The sequence below is a fragment of the Eschrichtius robustus genome, chromosome 18, assembly GCF_028021215.1.
Source record: "Eschrichtius robustus isolate mEscRob2 chromosome 18, mEscRob2.pri, whole genome shotgun sequence".
NCBI classification, from domain to species: Eukaryota; Metazoa; Chordata; class Mammalia; order Artiodactyla; family Eschrichtiidae; genus Eschrichtius; species Eschrichtius robustus.
Window position 1 is genome coordinate 4,028,052 of NC_090841.1, and position 18,969 is coordinate 4,047,020.

At 44.2% G+C, this 18,969-nt stretch overlaps 1 protein-coding gene across 2 annotated transcripts in view; it reads left to right on the forward strand.

Moving 5' to 3' along the window:
• The first annotated feature begins 361 nt into the window (after nt 1-361).
• The window catches only part of LOC137751745 (phospholipid-transporting ATPase IB), a 445,791-nt gene continuing 427,183 nt past the window's right edge, over nt 362-18,969 (forward strand). Inside the window, exon 1 of one of the 2 annotated variants that reach the window (XM_068526376.1) lies at nt 362-498. In XM_068526376.1, the coding sequence (XP_068382477.1) occupies nt 398-498 (101 nt within the window). In that variant the 5' untranslated portion in view covers nt 362-397. The remainder of the gene's footprint in view (nt 499-18,969) is intronic. The other variant, XM_068526375.1, reaches the window with a different exon arrangement.

An 18,969-nucleotide genomic window follows, 5' to 3' on the forward strand; every position in this document is an offset into this window, starting at 1 on the left:
CCCCTCGCTACCCCCGCGGGGCCTGCGCTCCCCGCGCCCGGGCCCGGCTGGCAGGGGAGGGGGGGGAGGGGAGGGAGGGGGAGGGGCGAGGTGCGGGAGGGGCGAGGTTCCCACCCCCGGGAGAGGCTCCTCCGCGCTGGGGACCAGCAGGGGCGGGGCGGGGCGGGGCGGGGCGGGGCGGAGCCGAGCCGACAAGCTGCGCGCGTCTCCAGGGGCCGCCGAGGTGCAGCTGCGGCGCGTCGCCCAGAGCATCCTTTCCAGCTGGTCCCCGCCCGCCCGCCCGCCCGTGCAGCTGCCTGTGCCGGGCGTGACTTCTTTGTGTTCTGCTTTCTGACCGCGCCTCTCCTCCACAGGACCTGTTCGTTCTTCTTTGGGCTACAAGAAGGCAGATGATGAGATGTCCCGGGCCACGTCTGTTGGGGACCTGCTGGACGCACCAGCCCGCACCATTTACCTCAACCAACCGCATCTCAACAAATTCCGTGACAACCAGATCAGGTAGGAGGCGGCAGCCGAGAGTCGCAGGAAGCGGTTAATTCAGAGCTGGGACGGGGCTTGGCTTCCTCTCCTGGGCTTCTCCACGCACCTTGCCAGCCCCCTGCCCCTCTCTGCTGTCGCCAGCCCCCTCCCCTCCCCTCCCCTCCCCCTCAAGCCTGGCAGTCTACACCCGCGTTTCCAATCGGGTCATGGGAATATAGCTCGTACCTTTCTCTCCTTTGCGTTGGTTCTGTGCTCAGGCTGGCTGTGAGCCCGGAGGACCTTTTCAGGCTTCCGTCCCTGGCAAAAATGAGGTTTCTTGTCTCTGCATCCCTGAGTGCCCTTCCAAGAATTCCCCAGTCCTGTTTTAAGCTAATTGATAGCTCTCTTTAACGAGTTACCGACTGTAATGTGGAGAAGCGCTTTATAATGGAATCCCTCCGGTCACAAGAACTCGCATTCAGCTCTCAATGCCCAGGACATTTGTTAAGAGGGCTTTATTTGCTGGGAAACTTTGCCCAGAGTTAGCGGGAAGATGGATGGACGCTAACATTTAAATGTCTGCATTTTGCCGGCCACTCTCTTGGACGCTTTAGCTACACTGGCTTTATAAAACCTCAGAACCTCTTGAAGAAGGCAGTCTTACCTTCACACGAGGAGACTGACAGAGAAGCATGTTGAATATGGCCATTTAGCTACTAAATGGCATAGCTGGAAATAGAACCTAGCCTGCCTGACTACTAAACCCAAAGTCTTTCTGCTGTGCAAAGCTAGATCTTTTAGGCATGTCAGTGAGCATGTTTGCAAATTTCATTAAACTTTCAGGCTTAGACAACTTTATCTCTGGGAGTGACTTCAGGATGTAGTTCTGTGAGTGGTTCAGAACACCATGCTCAGGTGTAGAGAAGGTAAGTGATTGGTCAGGTTACATACAGATTATTGACAAACCTGAGTTCCAGGCCAGGGCTCCTTTGTGAAAGCGCCGACTAAAGCTTTGTTATGTGTTAAGTGTTCCTCTGCAGCCTTAGCACTTGAGCTTAGCCTGACATCTTTATTCAGAAAGGCCTGGCTGTTGGACATTATTGTAGCTTGATAGGATTTGGGATAAAATAATAGTGCATATACTATGCAGAAGTGACACTTTCATTTATTAAAAGAGTGTTAGATTATCCTGGCTGTATTTTGGGTTTTAAGAATGACCATTGGGGCCTATTTAATACTTAAGCGTGTAGCTTGGAAGAATAGCTGAGACCGAATTCAAGGATGAGTGGGCTTGGTTTAAGATACAGAGCCTCAAGCACGAGTTCCCGCTTCACCCACTAGGATAGCTCTAATCAAAAAGACAGTAGCAGGTGTTGGCGAGGATGTGGAGGAATCGGAACCATTCTGCATTGCTGATGAGAATGAAAAATGGTGTAGCTGCTTTGGAAAACAGTTTGGCAGTTTCTTAAAAGGTTAAATGTAAAGTTACATATGATCCAACAATTCGAGGTGTACATACCCAAGAGAAATGAAGACGTATGTCCGCACAAAAACTGGTATAAAAGTCCCTAGCAGTATTATGATAGTAGGCAAAAGTGGAAACAGTCCAAATGTCTGTCGACTGACAAATGAGTAAATAAACTGTGGTACATCCATACGGTGGAATATCATTTGGCCACAAAAAAGAATGCAATTCTGCAACATGAATTAACTTTGAACACATTATGCTAGGAGAAGCCAGTAATAGGCCTCCTGTATGATTGTATTTATATGAAATACCCAGAAGAGGCGAATCTGTGGAGACATAAGATTAGTGGCTTCTAGGGCTGAGGAGTAGGTTGGGAAAAGAGGAATGACTGTAATGTACACGGGGTTTCACTGGGGTGATGGATACACAACTCTGTGAAATATACTTAAACCATCTGCAATCCGGCACTGACATTATAGTTCCATTTCCTTAGACTTTCTCATGTCTGACCTTAAGATATTTTCAAGTAGTGTTTTTGCTTAGTTCCTATTAATTTCGGTATCCATTTGTGCATGCTTAAAGCTGGGAGAATGAAATAGGGGTCTTTGTTTTTTGTCTGAATTCTCTAGTTCCCATGGAAGATGAAGATTTTTAAAAGCCTTGGTAGTGGGGCCTCACAACCTGTTCTGTAATTAAGACTCACATTGACTTTAAAATTTTTTAAATTTATTTATTTTTTATTGGAGTGTAGTTTATGTACAATGTTGTGTTAGTTTCCGGTGTACAACAAAGTGATTCAGTTATACACACACATATATATATAAATCCTTTTTCAGACTCTTTTCCATTATAGGTTATTACAAGATATTGAATATAGTTCCCTGTGCTGTACAGTAGGTCCTTGTTGGATCTGTTTTATGTATAGTAGTGTATAAAACACTACTAATTTATCCCTCCCCCCACCCCTCCCTTTTGGTAACCATAAGTTTGTTCTCTATGTCTGAAGACTCACATTGACTTTTGAAACTGATTTTTATTATTAATCAAAGAGATTTCCAGCGGCTGCCTGTTACACAGTTTCATTTGTACTTTTTTGGGGGTAGGGGAGGGCTAAGTGGGAGTATACCGTGGGTTGGCTAGGAGTAAAGTAGGTAAGACACAAACCATTCCATTTAAAGCCTTGTATGTGAGTGTATAATTGAATTAGTTAAATACGTTAAATCTTACAATTCATACAGTTTCTGAGTTCATGGCTTATACTGTGAGCATAGGTTTCAGAATATACTGAATAGGCTCTAAGAAATTAAAGTATGGTGCCTGCTGTTCTAGAAAATGGTCTTCCAATATTCACTTTACCTCCACTGTATATTTAATTAGGAATTACTAATGGGTAATGTGACTCGTAGTTCATTAAAGAATTGATTTTAAAGCTTCTTGGCTTATAGTTTAAGGATTTTACAAAATGTTGGACAATATTGTTTCAGCACTTGAATATCACTGAAATCGTTTTATAAAATATTGACTTTTTAAAAAAATAAGGCTTTTTGTCTTGGTCATGACTGTTGAAAGTTGATAAAGCTACTCAAAGGAATATTTTCATCAAAGGGAGTTGATAAAGGATTTATTTTTCTTAATATAGTTTTTCTTGTGAAAACATTAATGGTTTTTCCTGGAAGCTGGGGCATGGAGTGTTGATCCCAGGTAGCTTGCGTCTAAACTGAGGCTTTTGAAAAGAAGGGACCACATGGGACAGATGGGGCTCATGCTGATCCGTGGAGTGGGGGATGTCTGGTGTATCTGACGCCCTGCACCTCCGTAGGCTGGCCCTCCCTGGAACCGAGCTCTCGCACTTACCTTCCCCACCCGAGGCCCTCTCTGGCTTGGAACCTCATGATGGTGGCAGTTGCTCTGTGACTGCCTTCATGGGCAGCTGGTGTTTTGACTTCACGGAAGGGGTTGGAGTTTGCCAAGGCGGGATGTGGTGGCTGGGTGTTTGGGGAGGTTGGTGAGGGGCAGCGTGGTACAATTCAGGGCAGCGATGGATGGTCCGGGGTTAACGTTTGGACTGTTGTGTCCATCCAAGAAGGAGGCTCCACCAGGCGAGTGGGAGTGAGAAGGTCACTGCTGGGGTTGACTGTGGCTTTGGCAGCCCCAGGGGAATGCCAGACATGGTGACTCAAATTCCAAGCAATTCCTTGAAATTCTGGGAGGGTTTGTGCCATGTCAATGGATGTCTCTCTAAACCTTGTTCTTGACACTGCAGATAGCACCAGCGTTTGATCTGAAGCTGTGGTATGTTGAAGTTTTCCATTATGGAAGCCAATGAATTTGGATTATCATAATCATAGAGAAATAGAACATGGTCTTTTTCTCCTAGGCATTGATCTTCTAGGACCTTAACTGTGAAGATAGTAACTGTCTTCAATCATCCAGCAATGAGTAGATTTTACAGTGTAATTATTACGTCTACACATGAAAGATTGTATACATGTCCACTTGACAAGATTCCTTTTTTTCAAGTGTACAATCACATCTCCTTTAAAATTTAACAGCTTTATTGAGAGATAATTCACATACCATATAATTCACCCATCTAAAGGATACAGTTCAGCGGCTTTTAGTATATTCAAGGTTGTTCTAAAGTTGTGGTGATGGTTGTACATTTTATCACTTGCAGAAGAAACTCTGTAGCCATTAGCTGACATCTCCCCATCCGCTCCTCCCTGGCCTGAAGCAACCACTAATCTACTTTCTATCTCTGTAGATTTTCCTGTTCTGGACATTTCATATGAATGATACCATTTCCCTTTAAGCATTTTAAGTTAAATATTAAAAGCTTATAGAAAGCTTGCTATTTAGTGGAACCTGGTGGCGAATAATTAATTTTGTGTATCTAAATTTTAAAAAATGTTTCAAGTTACACAATTTTTCTTCCGGAAAATACCTTGCAATGATTTCCTGATCAAAGGAATGGGCAATGTTTATGTCATCAAGATCAGGCAAGTGCAGTCTTTTTATGTGACTGTCGAGCATGCCATTTAAAACAGTGAGTTTCAGGGCTGTCAAACGGTTTTCTCCAGTATTTGAAATGAGGCCTTCAAAGCAAGTTAGGAATGTTTACAGACACTGAGCTTTGAATGAGTCATTCATTTCAGGTGGGAGTTTAAGCTGGCGAAAATCTTCATTAAAGCAATAACTCGAGCTTTGTCAAGCTATTGCATTGCTTAAAGTTGGTTTGCCTTAAGAGAAAATTGCTTCATATGAATATTTTGCTGATTTTGTCAGGATAAGTTTGGAATAGAATTTTGCCTTTATAGAAAGGAGAATTGAGCACTGAGTGGTATGTTTAATAGCATCACAGTTTCATAATATTAGGCTGGGATCCTGATGCCTAAGAGGATATTTTTCTTTTAAGGAGTGAAGAGAACAAAATCATCTTCAAAAGCAGGTTGTACCCGAATAGCGGTGGTAAATGTTGTATATGGTACCAGATCTAAGATCATGGAGGGGGCTGCGAGGATGAGCGATTCTGTCTAAATGGCTAAAGCTGCAGAATTTAGGTAGGATCTGGTCATCACACTTAAGGTGCTTATAGTTTAACAGAGAAACCATACCAAGATACTGGTAACAATCGTAACTTCCTTTTGATTCACGTACACATCGTTGTATTAAAAACCAAGGTTTATAGATCTCCTGTGAGACAGTCATCCTTGTCAAGTTTGGCAAAGGTAAAGGTATATAAAATCCTTATCAAGAATAGTTGATTATGTTGAAAGCATTCCATTTACCTACTTTAAAACGGCCTCAAGATTTTCTTCCATTTATGCTGTTTTTTATTGATCTGTTTATATTTTGAATAAAACTTGTATGTTCTTAAGGCATACAACATGATGGTTTGATACACATAGGGAAATACTACAGTCAAGCTAGTTAACATATAATCTCTTCACATAGTTAGCATTAGCTGTTTTTAATTTCTAGGCATATACTTGGTTAATCTCCAAACCAAGCACTCCTATCCTATATTTTCTGAACATGAATGTCACAGCACATCAAGAATCCTTACTTTTATACATGCCAGTAGCAAGTAAGGCCATAGAAGATGCTTGTAATTAGAACGCTTATCAGGTTTGCACCGCTGGAGGCACCTTTTGAGGCATTCTGCAGATAAAAGCCTTCAAATCGGGGGCCTTTGGCACTGTTTATTTCAGGTAGCTATGAAACGCTTGAGCTTTCTTGAAATGTAGTATTTTTAGAAACAAAAGCATGTCAGCCTTGAGCCAGTTTTGTATTTGATGTTTCTAAGGAAACAGCAAATGTCTAGGAGAACCGACTTGGACGGGTGATTGCTTTATCAAGTTGACCCTTGTATGGGTAGATCTGGTGCAGATTTTGAATTTGACTAAAGAAATGTCTGTGCCGTTCCCATTTATAAAAACAGGCAAAGGTGTTAGGTTTGAGTTCTAGCCAGTCACTTATTTTCCCCTCCCTTAGTCCCAGATTCTGTTTAACTCTTACTGTCTGTCTTCTGTGAACTTGAGCGCTTCTGACTCTTACTGATAAAAAGAATTAAGCATCAGGATTTGTGAAAAACACAAGTTAAAATTAACCAGAATTGGAGACGACTAGGGCGATGTGACAGCTACACGCAGTATCAGTTCTAAATCAGCTCTTGGAACAGAAAAGGTACATTGGAGGAAACACTGAACTAATTTTTTAAATTGAAGTATAGTTGATTTACAATGTTGTGTTAATTCCTGCTGTCCAGCAAAGTGATTCAGTTATACACATATATACGTTCTTTTTCATATTCTTTTCCATGATGGTTATTGAGTATAATTCCCTGTGCTATACATACAGTAGGACCTTGTTGTTTATCCATTCTCTACATAATAGTTTGCATCTGCTGATCCCAAACTCCCAATCCATCCCTCCGCCACCCCCCTCCCCCTTGGCAACCACAAGTCTGTTCTATATGTCTGTGAGTCTGCTTCTGTTTTGTAGATAAGTTCGTTTGTGTCGTATTTTAGATTCCACATATAAGTGATATCATACGATATTTGTCTTTCTCTTTCTGACTGACTTCACTTAGTATGATAGTGTCTACTTGCAACTGTGTTGCTGCTAATGGCATTATTTTGTTCTTTTTCACGGCTGAGTAGTATTCCACTGTATATATGTAACACTGGTGAACTTTGAACTTTGTAGTTGGGGTAGTATTGTGCCAGTGTCATTAAATTAGTTTTGATCATGATTCTAAGGTGATAGGAGATACTGACTTTGTGGGGGGCCTGGGTGAAGGTTTATGGCAACTCTGTACTATGTTTGCGACTCTTCTGTGAGCATCAACTTATCTCAAAGTAAAAATACACTAAAAACCAGAAGTATCTGGGAGAGTAGGAGCTAAATGCTCAACTCTTGTCTTTCTGTTGGATGCTTTGGGCAATGTTGGGTCCTTACTGGGGACAGATGTGTGTTTGAAGGGGGGGTGGTCAGGGGAGCCTGGACCAGTATCTTCACACATCCACGGTGCCGATCAGATGGGCAGACAGCTTCCCCTTAGCTGGCAACACTAGGGTCTGTTTGCAAACGTCCGATCTAGTTGTGTCAAAGTTGAAAAAGTAGAACCGTGGGCTGCAGAAAATTCTGCCATCAGAGTTCAGTCATGTGAGCTTTTGTGTAGTTATCTAGAAAGTAGCATCTAAGTGTTCATTCTGCTACTTCTGGCTGAGTCACTCAACAGACAGCAGAAGCTTACTCAGAAATGCTAATCAGCAACCCTTTCAAGAGGGACAATGCTTAGAGAGAACAAAAGGGGAGGTCTGACCATTGTTGGGAGGGAGGGAGGTTTTACAAAGAAATTTCCTGAAATCCATGAGGTTGGCTTTGATCATCTAAATGCTGATCTGCCCTTTTCTCCTAAATGAACGCCAGCTCTTCACAACTCACACTGTAGGCTTTTAGATACCCTTACCTATTTTTTTAATTAGATGTAGTTAGGAAAGGATTTGGGGTTGAGTTTGGGATGTTGTGATTGGTCCTTCAGAGGGATTATTCTCTGTATCTTCAATATTTGTCCTCCATAGGCTCCTGGAGGGGTTTGGCTGGCTGGGGCTTTCAGACCTGCCTGAGACAAGCTGACAGCTGGGGAGAGGACCTCGCTCTGTCACATAAGCTCTACAGCCCCATCAGTGGTCTCCAGACTTTTTTGATCACATGTCCCATCAGTAAAACTTTTTACCGTGAACCTGGAATATATATCTATTTAACTATCATTATCTGAAGACCCAATACGTATTTACCAAGATTCTCAGTTAAGAATTATGGATGTCAATCCACATTGTTGGTAACTTTCTTGATTTTTGAATATTTTCGGCTGATTTATCAGATTTAATTAAATTATCCTAACATTTAACCCGGAAAAATGATTTTGAAGAGCTTTTATTTCCTAAAGGTGCCAATCGTAGTGTTTATTTGCTTGTCATTAGTTTATTATTTTCAATCTGTGTTTTCCTTCACTGCATGATTCTTTTTTTTTGGCTGCTGCGTTAGGTCTTCTTTGCTGCGAGCAGGCTTTCTCTAGTTGCAGTGAGCGGGGGCTACTCTTCGTTGTGGTGCACGGGCTTCTCATTGCGGTGGCTTCTCTTGTTGTGGAGCACGGGCTCTAGGCATGCGGGCTTCAGTAGTTGTGGCTCATGGGCTCAGTAGTTGTGGCATGCGGGCTCTAGAGCACAGGCTCAGTAGTTGTGGCGCACGGGCTTAGTTGCTCCGCGGCATGTGGGATCTTCCTGGACCAGGGCTCGAACTCGTGTCCCCTGCACTGGCAGCCGGATTCATATCCACTGTGCCACCAGGGCAGCCCATTGCATGATTCTGAAGCCACTTGTTCTTTGAGAGAGTTAGTCTAGTTGATTAGTTAATGACAAGTGCGCCTAGCTGGACGCAGACACTGAAACATGCAGTAATAAGCCGAGAGAATGGCCAGGGGAGGGCACCTCTGTTGCTCCCTTAGTCACTTAAGCTGCCAGACAAAATACCATAGACTGGGGGTTTAAACAACAGAGATGCATTTTCTCACAGTCTAGAGGCTGGAAGTCCAAGATGAGGGTGCCAGCATGGTCAAGTTCTGGTGAGGACCCTCTTCCTGGCTTGCAGACTGCCACCTTCTCACATGGTGAGGAGAGAGAGAGAGACCAAGCTGTGTGGTGTCCCTTCTTGTGAGGGCACTAATGCCATCATGGGGGCCCCACCCTCATGACCCCATCTCAGCTTAATCACCTCCCAAAGGCCCCATCTCCAATACCGTCACGGGGGATGGGGGTGGGGTTAGGGCTTTGACATAGGGATTTTCAGGGGACACAGTTCAGTCCACAGCATCCCCCGACCCCCACTGTTAGGGAGCTTCTCCTTCAGCTGTGTTACAGAGGGACTTGGGGCATTCAGTAAAGCTAACTTTTTGGAGGTGCATGTACGTATAAGCTCTGAAACCTTTCTCCTACACCCCAGGGTGGAAGCACCTGCTCTAGATTCTTGTCCTTGGAGAAAACCTGTCTGGTCTGACCCAGTCTGACCTTGACCTTAGGCCTCAGCAGCACTGAGACCCATGACAGTAAGGAGGCTGGAGCGCCGTTTCCAAGCCTGCGCTGGTCTGTGCTCGGGAAGCACGTCAGCCCCCGACTGTCAAGAGTGATGCTCGGGGGCTGGGCGTGGGTCATGGCTCTGCAGGGCAGGCCAGCGGCAGAGTGGGTGAAGCTGACGGTAGGTGACCAGTGAGCTGGGTTGGAGGTGAGTAGTGGCTCACGTCGGGAGGGCATCCAGGCACGGGGGAGGCACCCAGGCATGGGGGAGGCACGTGCGAAGGGCAGAAGGTCTACCAGCCGTGTGTGTGCCTTTCCAGAAGCGATGCGGATGATGCCTGAGGTGCCGAGAAAAGCCAGGCTCCTGGAGGTGAGTTAGCTGCAGAGAGGAAGGCTTTTAAAGGGGCAGGTGACAGCATTACTTTGTTTCCGGAACCCTTCTGGCTGATGCAGTTATATAAAGGAATGTTCCTTAAATTATCCAATCAAAAAATGACTCCTTGTCTGTCATACAGAGTGAAGTAAGTCAGAAAGAGAAAAACAAATACAGTATGCTAACACATATATACGGAATCTAAGGAAAAAAAAAAAAAAAGGCCATGAAGAACCTAGTGGCAAGACGGGAATAAAGACACAGACCTACTAGAGAATCGACGTGAGGATATGCGGAGGGGGTGGGGTGAGATGTGACAGGGTAAGAGAGTGTCATGGACATATATACACTACCAAATGTAAAATAGATAACTAGTGGGAAGCAGCCGCATAGCACAGGGAGATCAGCTCGGTGCTTTGTGACCACCTAGAGGGGTGGGATGGGGAGGGTGGGAGGGAGGGAGATGCAAGAGGGAAGAGAAATGGGAACATATTGTATATGTATAACTGATTCACTTTGTTATAAAGCAGAAGCTAACACACCATTGTAAGGCAATTATACTTCAATAAAGATGTTTAAAAAAAAAAAAAAATGACTCCTTTATTTCTGCTCCTGTAAAGAGTGGAGGTTTCAAAAGTATTGTCTAGCATATGAAATGTGTTACCAAGCTCTGACAATTTAAAAATAGAGCTCTTTATTTGAAAACACTAAGGCTCTTGGCTGAGTAGTGTCATACTTACTTCCCCAGTATTTCATCTCTTTTAAAACTGCCTCCTGTTAATGTTTCATGTTACCTTTACAAATCATTAATCATTCTAGGGTTGATAGATCAGAATAAATTGAATTACCTCGTAAATGACTGTGGCAAAAGGGGCAAACAGAAACATTGACTTCTCTCAGTGTTACTGTTTTGCTGGCCAGCTGCCACTAGGATTTCAGTAAAGTTTTGTTCACTATGTTTCCTTAGATGTTGCAGGAGAAATAATTTTAAGGACAGGAGAGTGTGTGTGCATGTATATATATAGTTATTCTCTGTATGGAGGTCTTGACATGGGTCCACCATGTTTATAAGCCCAGTATTGTCAATATTATGAAGTTGGGAAACTCCAAGGCCAAAGAAAACATCATGGGAGATTCCTTCTGATGTCTTTACCAATCTCCTTCCTCCAGTCTGTGTAAATGCATGCGCACACATGCACACACACGTACACACATACATACATACACACACACACATGCACGCCCGAAATGCTCACTTAATGCTTACAATTCATTTGCCTACAAAGGAACATCTGTCTCCATTGAGGGTTGGAGGAGTTATCTATGATATTTTTGCCCTTAAAACTGTACCTGAAAACTCCAAAACTACATGCTCATATTAAACTCTGAGGGCATGTTGAGAAAGCTTCATGTTCATCAATTACTGACCATTTTTTCATGTTTCTAATTCCAGTTTCTGAGGACCATGTATTTTGAGATTTGCGGTCCATTTGATAGTAACTTCCTTTGGATGGTTCATGGGCACAATACAGGGCTGCAAAAATTTTTTTCACATGTCATACGCTTACCTAGACAAGAAGCTGTTTTTAATACAGTGCTGGTGTTTGCTATGGACTAAAATAAGTGTTTTATAGAGACCAACCCATGATGTTTAAGGATTTGGGAATAGTGGATTGCTTTATAAGAAAGTTAGCTCAGTTAGGTTTTATTTTTATTTTTTTATTTTTTTATTATTATTATTTTTTTCACACACACACACTATTTTATTTTTACAAGAGATAAATAGACTGACACCAAGCATTGTACGTGGATGACCACAATCAGTTAGGTTTTAAATCATAATACTTTCTATATAAATAGTTCGCAGATATTAACGTTCTTCACAGCCAAATATGTTTTCTCACCTAGCAGCTGAAGATAAATCAGTTATGCATCGTGTGTTCTTTTGAACTGTTGGGCTAAGGGACCTCATGAATTTTGATATTTTGAGATACTACAATTAGAAAAAATGAATACAGTAAGAATGTCTAGGCTTTTTGAGAAACTCATATGCTGTTTACTTTTTGAAATACATCGGGTATTTAAAAAGTTAGAATGGCCTAGAAATGGGTCCACATATGTCTGTGGAATAATAATGTTTATAACGTAATGAATAGAGCAGTAGTTGAGTGCTAGAGCTTTGTTGTAACGTCTGAGATGTGTTCTCTGCTTAGTAAGACTTTGAAGATAGTTGCTGACTGTGAGGGGGCAGGGGATCGGGGAGAGATGGATTGGGAGTTTGGGGTTAGCAGATGCAAACTATTATATATAGAATGGATAAACAACAAGGTCCTACTGTACAGCACAGAGAACTGTATTCAATATCCTATGACAAACCATAATAGAAAAGAATATGAAAAAGAATATATCAACATATATGTATAACTGAATCACTTTGCTGTTCAGCAGAAATTAACATTGTAAATCAAGTTTACTTCAGTAAAATTAAAAAAAAAAAAAAAAGTGAATTGTCTCTAAAACCTTTTTGCCAGGTTGATGTAGCCCGTAAATGATCAAGTGCATTTTTGTGGAATCTTTGCAAAACAGCATCAGTGCCGATGGTCACTTCACGCTTGCACTCCACAGGCCATATCGTGCTCCCCGTTTCCTGTCGCATGGTTGGGGAGACCAGGATATATAGATCATTTTAAAAAAAACCTTACATTGCATAAGAAAAATCTGTTTATTTGGTCTGGGGTGGGGCTCTGATTTCTGTTGGAAACTAGCACGTGGTGATTTTGTTGAAGGTGGTCCTTATTGTCACCCGTCCTGCAGTGCGTATGTCACGGGATTATTGTGAGGATTAATTAATTAATATGCATAATTAGTGAATTAATATGCAGAAAACACTGTAAACAGTGCCTGGCTGAGTGCCTTATGAATTTTGATGTTCCTGTCATTTGCATTTTAGATAGTATGTTTGGCAGTAACTTTCCACTAACCTTTGTATATAATCACTTGAGTTAAAAAAAACAACAACAAAAAAAACCAGGTTTGGTGTTGTGTTAGTAGAGATTAAAAAATAATGTGCACATTGAGTAGGCTGAGTGGATGTAAGGAACAAACACAAACATTTTCGTTTTGCTTAAACCTGATTTTTAAGATTTAATTCTAGTGTTTGCCTGAGGTTATCACAGAGAATTACTAAGTACTTATTGGAAAAATAGTAACAGAAAAAACTATCAGTGTAAACTTTTTTGTTTTTGTTTTTTTTGAATAGCCAGAGGAGGGAAGGCAATCAAAGTGAAGTAAAATGGGCGAAGCAAATCTGGTCTATAGGTCTTGGCTCTCCTGATTTCTGGCTGAATGACCTGTGCCAGTAATTTCCCTGAGGCTGCATTTCCTCATTTGTCAGATGGGAAGCACATTTCCTTGAAGGTTTCTTGTGATGTTAAATGAGGCTCCAAATGTGAAAATGTCCAGAACGTGATGAACCATGGATATTGCCTCTCCGATCCTTCATAATATGTCATGTAGGCCTATCGCTTTTTTCTTTCCCTTTTTTCTTTTTAATTGTGCTAAATACACGTGACATAAAATTTACCATCCTCATTATTTTAAGTATACGGTTCAGTAGGGTCAAGTACGCTCACGTCATGGTGCGAACAATCTCCAGGACTCTTCATCTTCCCAAACTAAGACTTTCTATCCCTCTAACCTACCCACCCACCCTCCCCCTGACCCCCACTGTTCTGTTTCCTGTCTCTCTGAATCTGTCTACTCCAGACGCCTCATGTAATCTTCTTGCTGCCCTTTGAAATAGTATTTCTCCACCGTCGTAGGGAGTTTCAGGACTCTATCAAGCTGTCATTGTTTTTATGGTGTCTCCATCCTTTGATTCTTCTGTGCTTGATCTTACGTCTTGCTGTGTACCATGGTACAAAAAAGCACCATTTTTCAAAATAGGTATAAAAGTTTAAAGGAAACTCAAATGATTTTTTTTCTTCCCTATTGCTCCCGTCGACTTTACCCATTTTCCCTTGATGGTCCTGGGAAAGTTGGGATATTCCTGGACCAGGATGGAGAATTGAAGGCTGGGGAAGAGGCTTGGAGGGATTGGGCATGGGCTTTAAGCAGACCTGCCTTGTCCAGCAGGTGGTTTCTCCTGCCCTGGTTCAGGCTCTCTTTCTCCGCTTGTGACGGTGTGACCCCTACCCCTCAACCATTTCCCTTCCAGGGGGTTATTGTTCTAGAACAGTGAAGGCTCTGGGATTCTTTGTCCAGGGACCATTGCTACTTGTGTTTTGTCTTCAGTAAGGTATGCAAGGCTGTGCTCATTCTACCCTTGGATTCCCGGTCCATCACCCCGTTCCTTCTCATCCTGTGTTCTGGCTGCAGCGAGGTGCTCCCTGGGCCTTTAATCACGCGCTTTCCCTGGAGTGCTTTCTCCTTCCTTGCTAAAGCCTTTCGGTCTTTTAAGATTTGGGTCTCACATCTCTCTTTTTAAAAATACATTATTGAAGTATAGTTGATTTACAATGTGTTAATTTCTGCCGTACAGCAAAGTGACTCAGTTATACATGTATGTATACTTTTCCATTATGTTTTACGCAGGAGGGTCCCACATCTCTTAAGAAGAGTGCCCTTCTTGTCTCACATCTCCCACCCCCTTGGCAGTCCAGCCCACTCCCAGCCCCGCAGCACTGCACTGACTTTTCTGTTGGGGACTTAGCCGGTTGGGTTGTATCACATCTATTTTTATGCCTGACCCCCCAGCTCTGCTGTATCATCCTTGATGGTGAAGTCTGTCTGCTTTATCTAGCCATCTCCCCGGCACCCACCGCCGTTCCTGGCCAGTCGGAAGCAGAAAGGCTTTGCTGAATGACTTTCTTCCACAGGTGAAGGTCAGAAGTGAACAGAAAATAGGAATTGGTTTCACATGTTGTTCTAAGATTTCCCTTCCTACTTAATTGCTTATAGAACAGAACCAAACCCCCAAAGCAGTTACTTAAGCCTCAGAAATTTATGTTTTGTGTGCTTTTGATGTTTTGCTTTTATATACAAAGTACCCCTGAAAGGGGGGCGCTGAGTTAAATGCTTTTAATGTCAGTTCTTCAGACTTAACAGATTGATGTCTGTCCTCAAATGCAGGTACCTTTGGGATTTAATGTGATAGCTGGCATCCTTAGTCATTTCTATCAGCTGAAGTTTAAAATGTGTTCATTTGACAAATTTATTTTTAGCCTCTGGTACACACCAGTCACTGAGCTGCCGTTGGGGAAATGATGGAAAAGCAAGGCATTGGTGACTTGTCTCTTTTCCCATTTTGCTTTAGTTTTTTGGGTGGGTTTGGGTGCAGGGGATGACTTAGGGACCACATGTGTTATCCAGGCCTGGATCAGCTAGTTCCCCTCTGCTTTCTGGCTCCCACCCTCAGCCTCTCAGAAGAGGTATTCCAGGAGCGGAAGACTCAGAGCAGCCTTCTGGTGTGTTCTTGCCGGGTCGTGCCGTGTGTAACTTTCACTACCACGGCACCTTTCTCGTAGGCTCACCTTGCGGTACCGACTGCACCCGGGTGAGGGGGCCAGGCTCCCACATCTGAGCCTGCGCCCCTAAGGAGAGGCCGGAAGGGAGGTGTGGGCGAGGTGGAGCTGGAATCCCCAATTCACAGGTGAGGAAACCTGCAAGAAAAAGCTACGTAACTCACCTGAACCCCACAGTTTGTGGAGGACCAAGGAGCCATCTGCCCGAGGTGCAAACAGTAAAACCGACTAAAAGTCTGTCCGCTGTACCTTGTTCTCATGCACCAGCGTTGGTCTGCAGTGTCGGCAATAAAATATATACACATATATGCTTCAAACTAGCGCATTTTTATTACTTTTAAATACATGTTATATTCGACATGGGAATTAATTAGGAGCAGTGCCAGGTAACCCTCTGGCCCCCAGTGCACACAGACTAGATTTAATAAAAATCTTTAAAATTGAACCATTTTCATAATTATTCATTGTTTGCAAATTGGAGACCAAATCCAGAAAATAAAAAGCTAACATTAGTGGTATGATTCAGTAGTTGTCTAAATTATATTTTTTACAGATGTTTTGGTTTTGTTAAATTTCACCTATGAGTTACTTGGCAATTATTGACGTAAATGTTGTAGTAGCCTATAACCAAAGGATTCAAAATTCAAGCTGTTATGTAAATATAAAAATGATTGAATAGATAGTTGTGCTTTTTCTTGTACTATAATTTCGGTATTTATTGGCATGATTAGATAAAACTCAATAAAGGCAGTGTTTGCTGTTTCCTGGTCAATTTTATATGTTTTAGTTTCCTGATTGTTACTGAATGTAATTTTGCCACATAGAGGAGGGGACTATTAAAATGCAATCTTCTCTGGGTCTGTGACACACCGGATGCAAGCTGCCCCTCGACCATTGTCCTGGGTCTCAAGCTGCCCTTGACCGTGGGCTGCATCTTCTCCTGCACCTGTGCAGCTGTATTTGGCCATAGCATCCTGTCTTCCGGGCCTAGGTTTCCTCTTGTGTAAAATGAGGGGCTCGAAGTGATCTTTCAAGGTCTGTTCTGGCTGTGAAATCCTGTGGTGACTGTATCCTGAGCCTGTGGCCTGGCTTGGGGGAACAGGTTCAGTTGACCTGTTGACCAGTTCCTGTTGCAGCTCCCACGCCTGCCGTCCTTAGCGCCTGAGGCAGGCGGGACCTGTTTCTCTTGCCCGTTGGCAGGTGTTGCAGGTGGTCTGTGAATGTGTCATGGATTCCCTGTTGCTTCGTTCCCTGCGACTAGGAGTGAGAGATTTGCTCAGGTCTCCCTCTGCATTTGGGAGGAAATAGATTCTCTGTAGGCTCCAGAGTTTTACATTACATTCTTTTATGTTCTCACCCATCCAGTTAGGAGACTAATGCTATTACCAGACTATCACAGATTTTTGGGTCAACTCGCTCCTGATTTTTGCTTGACATGCTTTGTGCTGTGTCACTTAATACATAGAATTTACCATGCTGCTGGTGACATGGCTCCAATTCGTATTTTGGCCTTATGCTTATTCATTGTTTTGGCCGTAGACTTGATTTTGATGTAATTGTACAGCCTTTGCTTTCTTTTTGTTCACTTTTGTGTTGTTGCTCGTGAACTTGTTCTTAGTTTTTCTAAGTAACAGAATCCCCGCAGAATTCCACCCCCTTCTTCTGTTCACTGGGGGCGCTTGACCTCTCTGTTGTCACTTGTTTCATCTCCTATTTTTGCTTGCTTTTTTCTGGACTCCTGGGCGTGGTTGCTGGCACCCATCATAGAATCACTAACCAAATGGGAAACGGGAGGCGGAGCCATCGGTTTGGACCGCACTGACCTTGCAAGTCTGGGATGGGCAGGCAGGTGTATCCAGAGGTAAAGATATTGGTCCAGGGAGGGCTTGTGGTAGAGGTCAAGGCTGGAGGTAGATTTGGTGACCGTGCACACACTGGTGGCGATTTGAGATACGGAAGTGAGCGGACAAGGCGCTTGGGGATGTTGAAGAAGAGGGTCCTGTTTAAGGGCCCCTCAGCGAAGGAGGGGACATGGTACCCAGGGAGGAGGGTACAGAAGCCAAGGACGGCCCTTTGAGGAGGGTGGTGGGTAGGGACCCTTCCGCAGAGATAAGTCAATGAAGAGAGAGAGGCTGGTGAAGGGGAGAAGCTCGGGCGCGATTTTATATAAAAATAGATCTTGCCAGGAAGAGTCGTGAGCATGTTTAAAGGTTGAGGGGTCAGCAGTGAAGGGGGTGGGAAGGCTGAGGTATCGGACCGTCAAGATGGTACGAGAGCCTGGTGGAGGTGCCCGGGGTTAAGGGGCAGCCCGTGGACTTGGACGCGGACAGGAGAACCATCCCTTCCTAAGAGGATGGGAAGGGCTGAGGCCCAAGGAGCAGCTAGTGAGCTGGTGGGTCAAGGTGAATCAAGTCCTGTTTTCCCCACAGCAGGGGGAGGGGCACAGCTTCAGAGGGAAGGAGGGAGGCTGGTGGGGGGATGGTTAGAGGAGGGGGGAGGGGCAGGAGCAGCGACCTGGTGGTTGGGGGAGGGAGCCGACCGCCCCCCCCCCCCCCCGCCCCGTGGCCCAGAGAACCCAGGGAGCCACATGTGGGTCACTGCGCTGCAGTGGAGGGCCCGCTGGGCTTTGCTTCCTTGAGTAACACGTGTTAGTGTTTTTTAAACCTTTGGGGAAATGAAAAACCCCAGTGAAGTAAAGAGATCAGCCTGGATTGGCTGCCGTGACTTTTGTGTGTGCTGCAGACTGTTCCGAGGGGGCTTTGTGCCTGGTGGGGGGGCTTTGACCTTCCTGCCACTGCAGAGGATTGAAACACGCATAAATATTTTATTAGGTTTCCTGGGAGCCCAACCGCTGCCGCAGCAGAGAAGGTATGGAGGCTGGTTTGGCAGAGACGGTGAGGGAGGAAGCAGGTATGGCGAGAGGCGAGAAGAGAGGGGACGGAGCCTGTGTTCTGTTTCTTTGTTTTCGCTTTTGGAGGGGCAGGGACCCTGGTACCTGTGGGTTTTTAGAAGAGCTTTGCTTTTCTGATAGTCACAGGACCTTCATCTCTGTTTAAAAAACTGAAAACAGGATAAAAAGTGAATGGAAGCTTATAACTGTTTGCAAACACAGTCACCACTCTCTTCCCATTTATTCTTTCGGATGCCTTCCATCCACATCCATCCAGCAGCGAGTAAGTGTGATGCTCTGGTGGTTTCCTTTGTCACAGCGATGTCCTTGGGCTTCACTTGTGAGCTCCCCCTGCCCCTCATGTCCCCTGGCGGCTCTTTGCTAGGTGGTGTCCCTGAGATGACTGTCGTCTTGTCCCAGCGTCACCTCCATCCGTGCAGGATCCCCCTTCCTGACCCGAGTTGGGTGTTTGCTCAGCTCTCCCCTTGGCTGGCATCTCCCTCCCCGACAGCTTGTGAGCCCGGCTGTCCTGGCGTGTTGTTCGTAAGGACTACAAGGATCGGATTTGGGTAAACGAGACAGGAATGGGGAGCTGAGAATGGTCCCGTCGTCACCCTCCTCCTCCTCCCTGGAGGGTGGTTCCCACCTCCTTTTAGTTCAGAAAAGGCCAGAGAGTCTCA